Source organism: Thermobia domestica, chromosome 3, assembly GCF_964235325.1.
Source record: "Thermobia domestica chromosome 3, izTheDome1.hap1.1, whole genome shotgun sequence".
Lineage (NCBI taxonomy): Eukaryota > Metazoa > Arthropoda > Insecta > Zygentoma > Lepismatidae > Thermobia > Thermobia domestica.
Genome location: NC_137456.1, coordinates 327,970,131 through 327,988,109, shown reverse-complemented (window position 1 = coordinate 327,988,109; position 17,979 = coordinate 327,970,131). Strand labels below are relative to the sequence as shown.

Sequence of the window (17,979 nt, the reverse complement as noted above, 5' to 3'; positions counted from 1 at the left end):
GTTTATGGGAACATTGCCAAATCGTATTATTGTAGGATTTACATCGAATGAAGCATCCAGTGGAACTATTACCACCAATCCATTTGAATTTCAACATCTAAACATTAATTTCTTTACATTGTACGTGGATGGAAAAGCTGTACCTTCAAAACCATTGCAACCCAACTTTGAAGAAAATCTCTACATTTCATCGTACCACACATTGTTCTCAGGCTCTGGCATACATTTTACCAATACTGGAAATACAATTTCAAGAGCCGACTACAAGAATGGATATACACTGTTTGTATTTGACCTAACTCCCGATTCTTCTGCTGGAGATTGTCACTATTGGAATTTACAACGACATGGAGCCATCCGATTGGAAGTTCATTTCCAAGAGAAATTAGCAGCACCTGCAAACTGTATTGTGTATGGAGAGTTTTCCTCACTCCTAGAGATAGACCACCAGCGCAACATTATCCTGGACTTTTAAATTACAAGGTACGTATACGTTATGTATCATTTCCATTCACGATGTTGAATACATTACAATTAGCTAGTGCTTTACACGGTAGTCCATTATTCAGAAATCATTTTACCGGGGTATTTGCAAGCGATGAGTTGCCCTCACGGATTTCTCTTCCTCTGGCAATGATTGTAAATACAGATCCATCCACAAAACTAGGAAGTCATTGGATTGCAATTTATATTGATCATCGCGGTGTTGGAGAATATTTTGACAGCTATGGCCTTCCTCCTTATGTACCACAACATGTTGCATTCTTAAAACTTCATTGTATATACTATAAATATAATAATAGCCAAATGCAAAGTCTTGGTTCATCCGTATGTGGCTATTATGCTTATTTTTATTTGTGCTGTAAAGCCCAAGGAAAATCTCTGCGTGAAATTCAATATTTGTTCACAACAGTACCCACGGTTAATGATCGTAGACTGTTGCAATATACCTTCCAGGTAATTTTATCATATTTATCATTGTAAGTGTATTTGTTTTATCATCATCTATTTCTATACTAATCATCTTTTTCCTCGTTCTTTTTTACAGAATTCACAATACGAAGCTTTGCAAACGGGTGCTATGCTGCAAAACATGGAAACAAATCATCGCAATCAAGAAGAGGAGGCAGTCTAATGAAGAAACCCAGCTCAATATACAAACATTGTCAATAAGAAAGAAAAAGAAGAAACCAGAAAAATGAATAAAATACAATTTATGCTTATTTATGTGTTTTTATTGTCCATTCCATATACAACGTTATCAGATTCTCCTAAAGAACTGTGCGATATAAGACGAGAACCCTGTGCAAAGTTTCCACCTAATTCCTAGAGAACATTGACCAGGGACCTCGTCGCGCATTAAAACCAAATCATCGATCACGTGACTGTACTACACCCGAAGGGTCCTACCAAATTGAAAGGGGATACCCATCCATACCTTATAACCTTAATTGAGTCAGTAACCGAACACGTGGTTGTACTAAACAAATTTGGTAATAGGACCACCGAAACATATTGAGGTCCTGTACTATGCTTCAATTGGACAATTTCAGTGGACCCCCATTGCCAAAATTTAAGAAGGGTGCCCATGTCTTATGATAAGAAATGAACCCCTGTAATCATAGAATCTCATCAAAGGGGATAAAAATGGACCAAAAAAAACAAACACGTGGTACAACGTTTATATTTTGGCAATTTTTGTACCCCTAAAAGGGAACGATGTGGACCATCCAAATTTATCATGATACATATTGAGGTCCTGTACTATAATACCAAATGTTGAAATTGGGCAATTTCCAAAATTTAAGGGGTGAACCAAGGTACCCCTCCCGGGGTGCACCAATGTACCCATGTCTTATAATAGATAATGGACCCCTATACATGACCATATAACCATATAAGGTAATAGGACCTCATCCAAGGGAATAAAATGAGCCAAAAAACCAAACATGTGGTTGTACTAAAATTTGGCAATTTTGTACCCCTAAAAGGGAACGATGTGGACCACCCAAATTTATCATAATACATGTTAGGGTCCAATACTATAATACCCAATGTTGAAATTGGGCAATTTCCAAAATTTAAGGGGGTGGGCCAAGGTACCCCTCCCGGGGTGCATTAATATACCCATGTCTTATGAAAGGTAATGGACCCCTATACATGACCATATAACCATATAAGGTAATAACATCTCATCAAAGGGGATAAATTGAGCCAAAAACCAAACACGTGGTACAACGTATTGCTTACGTTTATATTTTTGGCAATTTGGTACCCCTAAAAGGAAACGAGGTGGACCATCCAAATTTATCATAATACATATTAGGGTCCTGTACTATAATACCAAATGTTGAAATTGGGCAATTTCCAAAATTGAAGGGGTGGGCCAAGGTACCCCTCCCAAATTTTTCAAGGGGTGCATTAATATACCCATGTCTTATGAAAGGTAATGAACCCCTGTATACGCCCATATAACTATATAAGGTAATAACACCTCATCAAAGGGGATAAATTAGGTCAAAAACCCCCGAAATTTCAATTTTTGGCAATTTTTTACCCATGAAAGGGAACGACATAGACACCCAATACTGATAGAGGTACATACTATGGTCCTAGGCTACCATACCCAATTTTTAGATTTGGCAATTTCCAAAATTTAAGGGGGGTGGTCCTATGTACCCCTGCCAAAATTTAGGGGGTGGGCCAAGGTACCCCTGCCAAAATTTAGAGGGGGTGGTCCTAGGTACCCCTAGGTCATTGACCCCGGGCCAGGTCATTGACCTTTCACCCCGGTCATGAAAGAGAGTGAGGATGAGTCATTCGGCCATACGGGGGGGCCTACTACTGCTATCTTCTCATGATTCTAGATGCTTCTTTCCTCTGTATCTCCTGTGTTTCCGGTGTCGGCCCGTAAAACTTTGGATTTCTCACTTTTCTTCACTCCTCTATCGATTGCGCATTGTTTGATTCGGCAATGCTACTATCAATATAAGATGTGCTCTTCTCAGTGGTAGAATGATTACCTCTGGTATGTGAGGTTTCAGACTCAATTCTTGGCCAATTAATATTGTGGTGGACAAGATCGTGTCCGTGAGTTTCCTCGGGATACTCCCGTTTCCTCCCATTTTCTCATTCCACCATTTTTACTATCATCATTCACTTGTCTTAATCATCTTCTATCGGGTCCAATCGTCGGCCGTTAAACTCGAAGATATTATTTTCCCAGGTATAATCTACGTACAAAGCATTTCGTTTTTGATCAAAGCATAGTACAGTAGGGTCCATAAAACTCGGCACTTGATAACCCGGCAAACCGTATAACTTGACTACGCCCTGGCAGAGCGAAATAAGGTCATCCCACACTCAGACCCGATCAAGGTCATTGCCCATGCGCTTGTAAAGAAAATAGCTAGTTTTTGCAAATCAGGTAGTTAATTTCCATTATAGACAGCTTTATGCCTTCATAAAGTATTTTTCTGAAGCCTGCCTTATCAGATAAACTACTGTACAGTGCGTATTCATTAATTTTTATTTTCATGTATAGTAAAGGCTCTATGTCTTCAAAAAATACGTACTTTTCCTTTGTTTAAGGATAATTGGGCAGTTTATTCTCTGTTCTAATTTCAAGCAACTAATGCATACAAGTACAGTACTGTATTTTCTGGGGAAACACTTGTACTTATTCTTTGTAAACCCCATTCCCGATAACCCGGCATTTTCACAAACTCGGTCACCCTTCGGTGCACATTAGGCCGAGTTTTCGATACTCTACTGTATATATTTTGTTTAAGGCATTTCAATCATTTCTATTAGTGTGATTGAAAGGGTATAAGGATTATCGGGTAAAAGACGTGGACTGAATATAATAGGAAAGCTTTTTCCATAACGCTTTTTTTGTTTTAATGCTAGCCCTTGGGCTAGCTACCCTGTAGATAGCTACACCCTCTTTTAGGAAAGGGATGGAATGGAATGAAGGAATTGAGGGGTATAATCGTTTGGCTAAGAGGTATTTCTTTATTTATTAGTTTATATGTTGGGTCATTATAGTCTTTGCGACTATAATCATTTTATAGGTGAGGTAATTAATAAAATTATATATAGTTACAAGTACAATAATTATGATTAGAATAATACAAAACAAGTTTGTGGAAATAATTCAAATGTGTATAAATGAATATGAGGTATGAGATGAGGTGCAATGCACGCCACAACACATAGGGACTGTTAATAAAGACAAATGCGGGTTATCTTCTGCCTAGGGGCGACGCTTGGCCAATGTAGACAGAGAAGGCTCTGTTAGATGACAGAGGAGTTACTGTGCTTGATATGACGGGTAGATATGCGGTAGATAGACATGAAGGCGGTGATCTTGCACAAGTGCGAAGTCTGGATGATCGGGCGGTAAGGTATATCAATAGATTGTGAAGAGTAAATTAAGAGGGAGATGGTAATATCGAGGCCGAACAGATGATAGAGTGAGGTAATGCATGGTTTCGAAAAGCAATGGTTGTTCATAACGCTCGTGAAAATGGTTTAATATTGATGTAAATCGCATATATTTTCTTTGAGACTTCAAAATTATCCCCACTGGATAAAGTTAAAATCGATCAAAAGCGAGAGGTTGAATAACCCCTTTGCTATTATATTAAAAATAAATTATGTGATAATTTTCGTGACAATTATTATTCTCTTGAAGCAATATGGTGTATACTCGGATAAAATTGGTTAAAAATAAATAATAAGCAATAAAGGACAAATTCAACTTTATCATAAACTTTGCACGTTATTGTATTAAAAGTGGCAAAACAGTTTTCTTGATAGAATTATACCCGACATAAAAATTCTTCAAGAATAACAGAGTGGATTTACCTTTGCCATAATGAATATGGCCCACGATACGTTTTGTAACAATTCTCCCTAATTTTGTATATATGCATCAGTTACTAATTTTACAATATACCGTTGGTATTGATTACTTCTAGACAAATGCACTTAACAACGTACACACTTCTGTTTCCCATAGAGAGAGAATTACACACATATGCATACAAATAATAAAGGATTGGCGCTTAATAACTTAACAATCGTCAGCGCAGTACTTGCAATAATTAATAGAAGACTGGATACGGTCTTTTTTATATATATTTGCTATGGTTTTCAACAGTATATTTACGTTATCAGCATAAAATTCCGATATTCAAACAATGTTCAAATTGAACAAAGGAAAAATTTCTATTTTTCAGCTGTCGCTCTATACAACTGAGACCACAAAAAATACATATGAACACGTACTGGAAAAAGGTATGAAAATGAACGTACCTGTCATAGCCTACATAAACAAAGGTCTTTTTTTAAAAAAAAACAAAAAAAGGTGGGATCCATATTCACATGCAGAGAGACATAATCTAGAAATGCGCCAATAATTACTGTATAACTTTTCACCGATGTTCACTCGAAGCGTAGAGTAGACGCGCATGTTATCAACAATCGTTGTAAATGCGATCAAATGCCGGTTGACAAAACAGAAAATAAAAAACAAAAAAAATACGACGCAGTGTTGCCACTCTCTATGAAACTTTCATCACTAAATGCTGATTCTCCACAAATAGTAGACAATGCATTTAAGGTTATATTTACGTATGAGTATGACTCCCAAGCGCAAGCACGTACGAGAGATGGAGTGAGTTAGTGGATCGTGGGGTCAAGTGGATCAAGATTTGTTGAGTTGAGTTTAACAGCGAGGCTATATGAGACGTGGACCTACTGATTAACGTGGAATCCGAACCACATGAGCTCCCGCCGGGAATCGAACCCGGGCCTCGCACGCCAAAGGCGCGTACGCTAACCGCTTAGCCACGGAGGAGCTCCTGGGTCGTGTGTCAACAGGACCTGACCCACCACCCACAAACCGATTCTACTCAGTGCATTGTAGACAGAATTTCCTGAATACTGGTGAATTTGTCTACATTTTGCTTTCGAGCCTTCCATTTTTCTTCTTTTTTCATTTGTTTCTATTTACTGAGAGATAATTGTAATAATAGTAATCGGACTTAACTACTTGGCTTTCGAGACACAGTCGAATTTTACTTTTTTCTTCACTTTGGCCAACTTTGCCTTGATTTGAGACTTTCAAATTTCATCCTATTTTCTACTGAAAAGTATCTGTAATTCAACAAAAAAAAGTAATTATATATGCTAATTAAATTGAAATTTATCATAATATGGCCCATGACAATGACAATGACAATACCATGACAATGACAAATACTTTACCATTTTATATCGTAAAGTCAGATCCAGCGGTATTGTAACAGAGCGGTTCTTGAGCGATTGACCGTAGAAATTCAAACTCTGATTAGTGGGAATTTCACAACCTTGTTTTATTACAAGTGTAAACACTTTAGTCAGCAGAAAAGAGGGCGTGGACCATGCGTCAGAGTTGATGACGATGGGTTTTGTTGGGTGATGGGTCACAGTGGTCTCGATGGGTGGTGAGTCATAATGAATCGTGAGTCAGTGGGTCATGGGTCAAGTTTCAGTGACCAATACCATGTCTAGCATGTATGCAGAAATTTATTTCGAGAGAGATCGAAAGCTTTCAGGGAAGTCCAAATTGAATATGAGGATAAATTATATGAGGCGCCTAGTATCAAAGGACTCCAAATCATTTTTTTTTTTTTTTTACCGAAATTGAGTTATATATCGTTTGTTATATGTTTGTTCTAAAGGAATTCCATGGAAACAGAATTTTGTTTAAAAGCTTAATATTTCACACTAAAAAGCTAGTTCAAATATGGGACTTGTACGCGTATATACAGAACTTCACTGCACGTTTTGCGAGATTACTCGAAACTAAGCGAAATGTATGTCACGGATTTTGATAGTAGGCGCCTCATATTAAACTTTCTAAAATTATCCCTAAAATCAGAACACATTTACAGAAAAGTCTGGGATTTTGTGGGGTTCGACCTCAGGACAGTCCTCCTGTGTACGTTCCGGCTCATACATCTCGGATTTTCATAATCTGTTCCCCACAAAATTGTTCAAAACTCCAAATTTCCCAGTTCTTCTCCCAAACATCAGCTAATATCATTCGTACGACATTTAAAATATATTGTTTTCATTAAAGATCGGTAATATGAGTAAACCACTCTCTGACACTCACTTTTGGTGAGTATTGACTGCTATTTAAAGTGATTTTGATGTTTCAGTAACAAGTAAAAAAATGAAATGAAATCTTTGAGTTTTACGTCCCACGCTTATGCCGGTTAGGCTAAAGGAGACGGTGATGATGAGTAATGAATGAAATGGTGGAATAAAGAAAGTGGGAGGAAACGGGAGAACCCCGAGAAAACCCACGAACACGGTGTTTGTCCACCACAAAGAAGTAACAAGTAAGTTTATAACTATCACTTTACTATAAATGTGCACAGGTTGTCCCGATTTTAAGTGTATTGTTTCTTCGGAAGTTCTTAATTATCAGTCTGGAAATCTGAGTCCTATACATGGGCTATGACCCAGGGCGACAAATTTTCTTAGTCAAGTTTTTCTTTCATATTCCATATTCATATTCATATTCCGCATATAGATATAAGATTTTTTTATTTGTAAATATCCAAGTAATAAGAATCTGTTTTGACTGGAAAGACGTAATTAACGTTTTAGTTACCGTATATATTTCTTTTCTTTAAGTGTTGTACAGTGACGTCTCTGGTCCGGGGCTAGGGGGTTCTAGGCTCCTCCAGTTCTTTTAGCGACGAAAATAATTTAAGCTATTATTTATATATTTTTAAATCTTTATAGTAAACTGATGATATATCTATCACAGTGTGGATTCTGGCTAGCCCTCCAAGTTTTAACCTTCTAGGTCCACCACTGATTGTTGACACTTTATTCTTTAATCGTAATTTCAAAAAATGTATACCCTTTGTAGATATAAGCTTGCGTTTGTTTCTATGCACGCCTGTATCCATCAACTCAGCAGAGCGTTCACTTTCTTCATTGAGACGAATCAAGACATTTCTTCTTTTCTGCCACAGAAACATTTACATAATTTTCTCTTTGTATCGAAAATGATTTTGAAAATCACAAAATATGATTATGTAACATCTTTGTTCAAAAGAATGCGCAAAGAAAACCTCTTCAATACTGATCTCATATTGGTCAGTAATTAAATCAACCATAATTTTATTAAGCCGAGCATACAGACAATGCGTAAAATGTACGCATAGTCATCATAATTTAGCTGGTAGTATCACCCTGATATCTCAGTTTCACCCTTGGTGCAGTGCCTCCACTGGTCAGTTTCGTTTTCGTTCGTGATTCCCATTGAGTTTCCCATTTCTTATGAACATAATCTATTACAAACTATAAACCGTATTACTGGAGACTGGCCGTAGAATTGACAACAAGAGGTACCATATCTACTTCGGCATTTTATTCCAGCTGTAAAGAAAGTGCTTCAACCTGTAAAACAGTGCGAAAGGAAACAAGTTCGGTTTAAAACATTGAAAAATTAACTTAATGTTAGTAGCATTTGGCTACAATATAAGCATGGAAATGAACATTTGTGTGAAATAAAGCTATTTTATTTTAGACGTAATATTAGAGATTCACTTTATGGACTGTGTAATTTCAATTCCCTGTTTCTTGGTGCTATGAATTATTCAGCATCTATTAAAGAGCTCCAAATAGATGCATTCGAAAGTAGCTGCACCTTAGACAACTTGTAAAATATCAAATATAGCACTTTTAAAATATATAATTGTCGTTATCTTTAACTATTTCCTCTTTGTTATCATCTTTATGATACACAAAAATGGTTAATTTTTTCATGTCCACATAAACCAATGAAATACATAATAATTTTCTTCGTGCTGAAAATGGGATACAAATATGGCGGTTGCCACTTCTCCCAGGAATTTTCGAAGAATGTTTTGTTCTTGGATTCGTTTGATTTTGAAATTAGCATTCCTTTCGGCAGCACGGCTATATCAAACGTGGACTTACAGCTTAAAGTGGAATTTGAACCATATGAGTTCCCGCTTAGAACCGAAAAATGAAATGAAATCTCTAAGTTTTACGTTCCACGATTATGCCGGCTAGGCTAAAGGAGACGGTGATTATGAGAAATGAATGAAATGGTGGAATGAAGAAAGTGGGAGGAAACGGGAGAACCGCGAGAAAACCCACGCACACGGTGTTTATCCACCACAAAGTTCACTTTGCGGGAGCTGGGATCGAACCCGGGACCCCACGCACAAGAGGTGAACGCTCTACCACTGAGCCACCGCGGCCCCTCCGCTGAGAATCGAATCCGGGTCTTCTACAGTACAGGCGCGTATACAATGTTCTTTGTATACGAAAATGTGAATTTGAGCTTGTTAGGAAACTGACAGGAGCAAAGCCTAAAGGACTTGTTCGTTGTTATTTATTATACTCTGTTCTTTATTGTCAAATATTTTGTAATTTGCTTCCCGTGCGAAAAACGGGCATGAGAGTTAGTAAAGAAATAAAGTAAGGAGATAGAGCCGAAATGAAATCTTTCTGTTTAACGTCCCACGCTTATGGCCTTTAGCTTAAGAGAGGCGAATGCTTAAATAAAGTGAATGATGATGGAAAACTGGTGGAATGATAACGTGGGAGAAAATAGGAGAACCTCGGGAAAACTCAAGACGCGATATTGTCCTCCACAAACTTACTTGGGTGAGGATCGAATCAGAGACCCTACGCACCAGAGGTAAGGCCTCTACCAGTGAGCCATCGTGCCGCCCTCAGTAGCCTCATCGTGCCTCATGCCGCTTTCCAGGGCTGAACCTATATCAAAAAATGTTTCTCAATATCGATCATTGCTTTTGCATTATATCAATCTGTGTTGAAACCGGAAATTCTAGATTTTAACAAATTCCGGTTTGAATAGGGTGATATAGATCGAGATAGAACGTGTTATCTAGAAAAAATGAAATGAAAATGAAATCTTTGAGTTTTACGTCCCACAGTTATGCCGGTTAGGCTAAAGGAGACGGTGATGATGAGAGATGAGTGAAAGGTGGAATGAAGAAAGTGGGAGGAAACGAGAGAACCCCGAGAAAACCCACGAGCCAGGCGTTTGTCCACCACAAAGTCCACACGGCGCGATCTGGGATCGAACCAGTAACCCCAAGCACCGGAGGTGAACGCTCTTCCACTGAGCCACCACGCCCCCGTGTTATCTAGAAAGCCACACCACAAACCCATTTCTGCTTGCCTGTTATCAGTACTACTCTATAGAAATCAATATTGAAATCGGAAGTAGTTGTAAATTTTTACCATTCGATTTTACTGTAAAGATAAAAGAAGACATAGATTCTGTCATTGGGGCGCTAAATCGATTTTTTAAATGACTCTTTTCATTATCTGTTACCATTTTTGCTTTAAGATAGCCAACGTGGAGACCGGATTTTTTTATTTTTATTTATTTATTTATTATTATTATTATTATTTTTTTTTTTTTTTTTTTTTTTTTGCAACTTCCAGTTTGAGTACAGGGTTACTTGAGAGAGAAAAAAATATTCTTAACCACTGATTCAGTTCTATAAACATCACTTCTAGTTAACTCTGACTCAGGCGCGCACAAAAAAATTATCATTGTGAGGGGTCCTAGCTTTTGGGGGGGATCCAATACAATGAACCATTACGTCTATGTAATATTGGGGCCGCGGTGGCTCAGTAGTAGAGCGTTCACCTCTGGTGCATGGCTCCTTGTTTCGATCCCAGCTCGTGCCAACTGAACTTTGTGATGGACAAACACCGTGTGCATGGGTTTTCTCGGAGTTCTTCCGTTTCCTCCCACTTCCTTCACTTCACCATTACATTCATTTTTCATCATCACCATCTCCTTTAGCCTGGCCGGCATAACCGTGGGACGTAAAACTCAAAGATTTCATTTTCATTTTTGACTGACTTAGGCCCTCACCGAGAAAATTTTGTTGAGTTGGGTCCAAGCTTTGGGAGAAAAGTCTAATACAACAAGTGATTACGTCTACTAGTATTGAACTTATATTGTTCTGCATCCGAAAAGACGATAAGTAATTGTAAAACACTTCCATCTATGCTTTTAGGCGGAAAATGATTGAACTGGATTGTCTTTATAAGAGTACAGATGAAGTGTAAGTTCAAACTTTCGTGCTACATCAATCATTTCCCTGTTAAACAAGTATAGTTCTATTGAAAAATTGTACAAATATATGTTGAGTTAGAAGGTTTCGGGAGCCCGGACCAGGTAAACCCCCGTAAGTACGGCCCTGCTTTGTTTTTTGCTCTGATACCTATTGACCATCGGACAGACGGGTACAGTTGTTCTAAAAAACATTCCTTATATATTGCATGGTTTGGAACTCTGATGATTGGTTGTTGATTATAATTAGCAAATTGATATCACCCCTTCAAATTACAAAGCATTGTTAGCATTGGAGCTGAGGTCAACTTCTGGATAAATAGCCATAAGCTGGAAACAATGGGGAAATACCTTTACACCAGAGTGATAAATAAGATAGCTATACGTATTCTTTTTTTTAGAAAAAGAAAAACAACAAACAAAGCAATGCTTTTGGAACAAATGACACTCGGATCTACATATATAAATGTACAGTACAAACATACCACAACACAATCGGGCGTTCTGATTTCGACAACGGTTAACATGAACATCGCATCAGTTATATCTCTCTCTCTTTCTCTCTCTGTGATGGAGGTGTAGAAGCGGAAGGGAGCGCATTGCATTATGGGACATTGACAAAATGTAATAACAAACCACAAGCATCGTACAGGCCTTCTCTCCTTCCCCCACAGAACTTCGACTCCCACTCAATCCACCTCCAACGCCCGCGCCGCTTGATATATGCACCGTGTTTTGATGACGTCGAGGGCGATGCATATATATATGCGGAACGTTGAAAACAATATCCCATTAGCGAGTTCTATATATGTTTCGTTTATGAATAATTCATTTCAGAACGACCAAGATTTGGCGTCGTTTTAGGAGGATTTGCAGAATTTTAACACCAAATGTATCTTACTACATTTCTCAATTAACCAACACAACATCAAAAGCGTTATTTACTCGTTCTATATGTATATGCTTTTCAAAATGTATCCTCCTACGTTCTTTCCCAGCAAAGTCTGTCATACAGAAATATAACGAAATTTTAAATGTCTAATGAAAATTTGTTATCACAATTCCAAACTTTCAAACACGTTCTCATCTAATGTTGTGATCTGCTATGGTATGGTAGCTGACAGAAATGTATACAGTTGGCATGAACACTCGCAAAAATGTTTTCATGGTGTACCATTCATGTAGACTGCTTTAGATTGTTTATGTACGCTCAAATAATAAGAGATGTCAGGGTATTGGTGCCGATTTCTGTATAACTTTGGGGTGGATGGGGTTCAGATATACAGTTTCCGTTGTCTGATATCATATGACAATACATCAATGAGGATCTTGGTACAAATACGGAGTTCTAAGCAAACATCGTAGACGGGATTCGAGCTCCTTAGGTTGCCCAATGATCGGCGCCAGTGGATCACTCCTTTGAAATGAACCCTTCCCAAATTTTTAAAGATAAGCTAAATAATAAACTGTGGGGACATTAATTGTCCAACTTATGCATACAAGCCATACGTTGCCAAAATTAATACTATGTATCCATAATTTACTTTTATGAATGTAAGAATATTGTAATATATCGCACATAAGTTTTGTTTATAATCAATCAATATGCGCTTTTATTTTGAAACAATACCATGTGCATTTATTACAAGTCACTATGAGAAGCAAACGACAGGATTCAGCAACACCATTCATCATGTGATGGAAAAGGGGCACCAGCGCCACCGCTACAACGGAGCAGGTATAAAATCCAAAGAATCATCACAACTGGTATCAGTCTTTGGCTGGTCTACACCTCTTCCTTAGCTTGCAGTGGAGTTTTGAGAGATTCCTAAATACAAACCACCCAGCTTGCTGAGGAGCTTTTTGCACAGGTTGCTGTGGTTCTCCTTTCCACCTAGCTTGCCGCGGAGATCTGTGAGACTTCAACCTTGGCTATCCAGCTTAGAGACACTCACTTTTCCTAAATTTTAGTGAGCTTTGTTTATTTTGTGAAATTGCATTATGTCAGAGAGATTCGTAATGAAACTGGTTATGGGAGAAAACGACTCCCATGTGTAGTTACTGTACCTTCTACCTGCTTCAATGGAATTTTACAATATATATATATTCCCCCTTTTCAGATATGTTCTTGTTAGCCACATACGTATAACCTCAAAGTGTTGCCATTAAAGTATTGTCCAGGGATGTCAGTGACCATGGGTACATAATTCGTGTACTTCTAGGGGTTCAAGTTTTACACGTATTAAATTTCAAAAGTATACGTGCTCTTTAGTCATCGAAAATTCCAAAATCCAAAATCCCAACAGCAGAAGTATAAAGATCTGGTTAGTTTTTTTAGTAGTTAGTGTACTATCCCTGGTTTTACAACGCAGGAGAATAGCTGAGGGTTTGATATTCGTCTGATGACCTTTGCATTAATCATGAACACAGTGAGTGTTGCCAAAGAAATCACTCAACACTTCGCCACATTTGTGAAGAAAACCACCAGAAAACAACCAGAAAATATGGCAATCTACAAGTAAACACTTAGAAACAATTCTGTTTTTTTGAAGGTGTATATGATATATATATAGTACTGCAGTCTTGACCTCTGTTAGTAACAATTACAGCATTACAAGATTAAATATAAGAAATTAGAGCGAGAGAGTTTATTGCGGTGTCCCGTACCTTTTACTTAAGTTCACTTATACCATACTTTCACTTTGTTATTTCGTTACACATTTGTAATTTATTTTGTCGTGAATTTATAATTATATAATCGATCCACGGTACTTTGTGAAGAAAACTGAACTGTTAAAAAATTGATATCTTATTAAACATGACTGGAGAAAGCTGGGATTAAATGTTTAAAGAAGAGTGATCAACTTGAGACAAGAACGAAGATAACTCTTCACAAATTTAGAAACCAGCAGAACGAGAGAGAGAGAGAGTAATGAGATTCAAATACGGAATTAGAAAGTACCTTTTCGTACTTTGAGGTAAAAGTTTAAGTGCGAAATAATTAAATAAGCATTTCTCCCTTTTCTTTAATACCGTCATGTGCTGTAAAGTATTTTAATGTATTCGTGGTTTTATTTCAAAACAAAGGAGAAAGAACAAAATAAAAACAAATGAAGAAAAGAGTACAAGAGTGAAAAAAACGAACGTGGCGTACATAAAAACGTAGCATACTTGTGTAAAGCCTGTAGGTTTTGACAACTGAAAAAGTATATTTTATATATACCTTCCAGATAAGTGACTCGAATAAATGTTCTTTCCGTACGAACGAAAGAACTGTACGTAGGTGATCAGGATCTCACATACAGATAGACGTATGTAACACATATTTAACGTATGTAACATACGTATACGTGCGTAATATACGGAAGACTGTTAGATGTCGGACATCCTGCAACGTCATGATGTAACATCAAAGGGCAATACGTATGTAGCATATGGATAACGTATGCTCCGTACAGATTTATGTACTAAAATAAGGATTCCGTATATTTGTACAATATACCACTGTCCCAATAACGTATTTTTCACAGTGTAGTATGAGAAATATAAGAGCACAAATTTAGGTAATTTCATGCATAAATACCGTATGCGAATACAAGTTACCTTCCATTTGAAGAAATTGCAGGTATATTTCTATAACGAAGCTTAAGTTCCGTTTTTGTAAGTATTGTGAATATGATACTTTGTTTTATCGTATAATAACAGGTAGTTTGTTTCTATTAAACACTCGTATCTTTTGGTAATTATATAGGGTAAAACGAGGAGAGACGGCGCACGTTTTCATGAGTGAATATAAAAGAGACATTTTGTGGAAAATCATCTGTATGGAACCATAACTACAGTCAATGTACTTCAAGAAAGAGATGAATTCCATTTATTAGGAAAAGTTTCACAGGATTTCTTTTCTTAATTATAGAAGCACTGGTTTACTGTCATGAAAGAGATGAGGAGAGATGTCGCACTGGGTCATTTCCGTTCTCCAAATTCTTCTCATGAATGTTCTTCCTTCCAGTGTTCCATACAAAATACAGGCTTTGTATAACTATTCCGAACATGTAGTACACTGAATTCAGTCTGATTTAGAAGTTGTAATTAAGCAGTTCTCCTAATTCTACACAATTGTTAATGTCTTGCTCAGATTTACTCGATATAGCGGTAGGTACACGTTGCTTTTCCCCAGCTACTTTTTCTGTCAGTTCTGTCTTGACCCTGGAAGATGATTGTGAGTTCTTTGTTTTCATGTTTACAAGTTTAGAAACCACAGCGAGCAATTCCACTAACTGTTCAAAGGAACTTGCAATGGTATTGAAGTGGTAAAAGTACTTTCTTGGATTTCTGTAGATGTGGAACCGTAGACAGATGTTGAAGGATTTAATTTTATTCTGGAGGTTGTGGAGTTACTTTTGGTGTCAGTTGAGCTGCATCCAAGGTTGTTTTCACGGTGGCGGGCGAGAGACTTTATGAGGTACTCGATGAAGATGGCTCTAGATCCTGTGAATCAATATGGTCAAATGTTTTGGTGTGGTTGTATGAAAGTGGATAGGAGCTAACTAGCAAGCATAAGAAATAGCAAGAAATTGTTGGGAATATCTCCGTTGTGCAACTGCGGCAACAACACTTTTTCACAAGGAGAGATGCTGTATCGGTTGTTTTTTTTAATAGTTTTGTAATTTCGATGCAAGGTCGTGGGGAAGGTAATTACAATACCCTAACAACTATTCTGTAAAATATATACCAAGTAAAAGCCAACTAGCACTCTATGACCTATGAACCTTCTCTCAATAAAGTTTCAAAGATTATATCATCAGACAATTTTTGCAATGAAGGCAGCCTACTCCTTTTTACTTCACTTGACTGATCTCTACTGCCTTCGTGGAACAAACGACAGTTACATATACTTGCAAAACGTTGTTATCATGTGATGTGTACTAAGTTGTATAGTATGTGCAGCATCTCTCCCCCTGCGGCGTCTATCCTCGTTTTATCCAGCACATTACAGTAAGTGTAGGCATCTTCTAGAAAAGCACATGTATCTTTCTTAGTAGGCACACTAGAGATTTTTTTGTAGTTTTTTAAGCTAACGTCCCATGTTAATGCTTTAAGACTAAAGGAAACGATGATGACGAAACGGATGATAATGGTGGAATGAAAAAGTGGAAGGAAACGGGAGAAGTTGTCGACCATTGTTGCTGGAGCAGTTAATGGTATCAACATTTTCAACATGCTTAGCTAGTACTGAACAATTCGAACAGAAAGATTTTTTATGAACAATAATTTACGATGGGAATATATACAGTATCATTCATTCTCTCAGTGGCTCTGTCTATGTTTCTTAGTGAATTGGATATGAATACGAAAGGTGTGCAGTATAACATCTCCAACCTATTATGTAAAACAGACAATGTACACATATTTACTAAATCTGTATGTTCTAGCATTATCCTTGAACTCCATGTTTCGTTTAACGATTTTTTGTCTTTACGTTTGCGAACGTAACGATTATATTTATCTTCGGTACAGAACAGTGATATCACAGCAAAAGTTAAGCTGCTGTACGCAAGCATAAGACCAGACACCAGCTTATCCACTCAGGGCATTGCAGATTTACTGTGCATTTTAACACATTCACCTGATAATGTCACCATATGAGATTACATACTTGTCAATTCTTTCTCTAATTCGGTCTTTTTATAAGATTTGGTTTATATCGCACTTTATCGTCCATTTACCTTCTTAGGAAAACGGTTATGATTGTATATTGAAGTACTTACTGTTGGTTAAGGCTACGAAAATCACCAGAGTCCTCCATGTTGTCCACATAGCGGGGGCTCAGCAAGGGTCACACATTCCGATGACGTCACCTCGCGTTTGTGACATCACTTCTGCTCCATCACGCAGACATTTGATTTGTAGAGACCTATTCAAGAAAACGAAAGAAAACAGAGTTATTAATATAGGCATAACGTATATGCTAAACAATAAAACGTGTAATAATCAAAATATGAAAGAACGCACTGTACACATGTCCTCAAGATAATGCCCAATGCCGTATGCGTCGCCAACACCTAGTGGAACACTTGAAGGTAAATGTCGATCGTCGAGGAATTGCCGCTGGTGTGCCACTGACAGCAGAATTTCGTCGAGTCGAAACAAATATCTAGGGTCGGGGTGTTGAAGTTACCACCGCGTAGCAGCGAGGGCTTCATTTTGGTCCATGCTCCTTCGATTCGTCGCGAAGGGACCAAAGACAACTATCGCCAGTCATGTGCATATGATTATATATATATATATATATATTTCCTGACGAATTTTTCCTTACGTGAGCTCCGGGGTGAAGAATAACCCCTGTCTCTACATCATGAAGTGAAAAATCTTAAGATGAGTGAGTATAATTGTACGAGTTTAGATGGCAAATGTCGCTGATCATTAGAAAGTGAATATGGGAGAACTATGAAATAAAGTAAATAGAAACGCGTCATTTTGTTATAACATTACATTCCGAAGGCATTTTCTTTGATCCCAAACGGTTACCGTCGAATATACACGGTTAAAGAAGCACTCTGGTTGGCCAAATTAAAACGACCTCAACGATTTGAGGCGTCTAGTATCAAAAACCGCCAAATCCATTTTTTTAAACCAAAATTGTGTTATATATCGCTTGTTGTATGTTTGATCTAAAGAATTCCACAGAAACAAGAATTTTATTTAAAAGCTGAATGTTTCATACTGAAAAACTAATTCAAATATGGGACTTTGTACGTGTGTATATGGAGCATTACAGCACGTTTTGCGAGAGTACTCGAAACTAAGCAAAATGGATGTGG

The 17,979-nt window shown here is 37.5% G+C and overlaps 1 protein-coding gene across 1 annotated transcript in view; it reads right to left on the bottom strand.

Moving 5' to 3' along the window:
* gogo (thrombospondin-1 like protein golden goal) overlaps positions 1-17,979 on the bottom strand; it is a 1,102,148-nt gene that overhangs the window by 524,539 nt on the left and 559,630 nt on the right. Inside the window, exon 3 of the mRNA XM_081752697.1 lies at positions 16,927-17,072. Coding sequence (XP_081608823.1) covers positions 16,927-16,975 — 49 coding nt within the window. The 5' untranslated portion in view covers positions 16,976-17,072. The remainder of the gene's footprint in view (positions 1-16,926; positions 17,073-17,979) is intronic.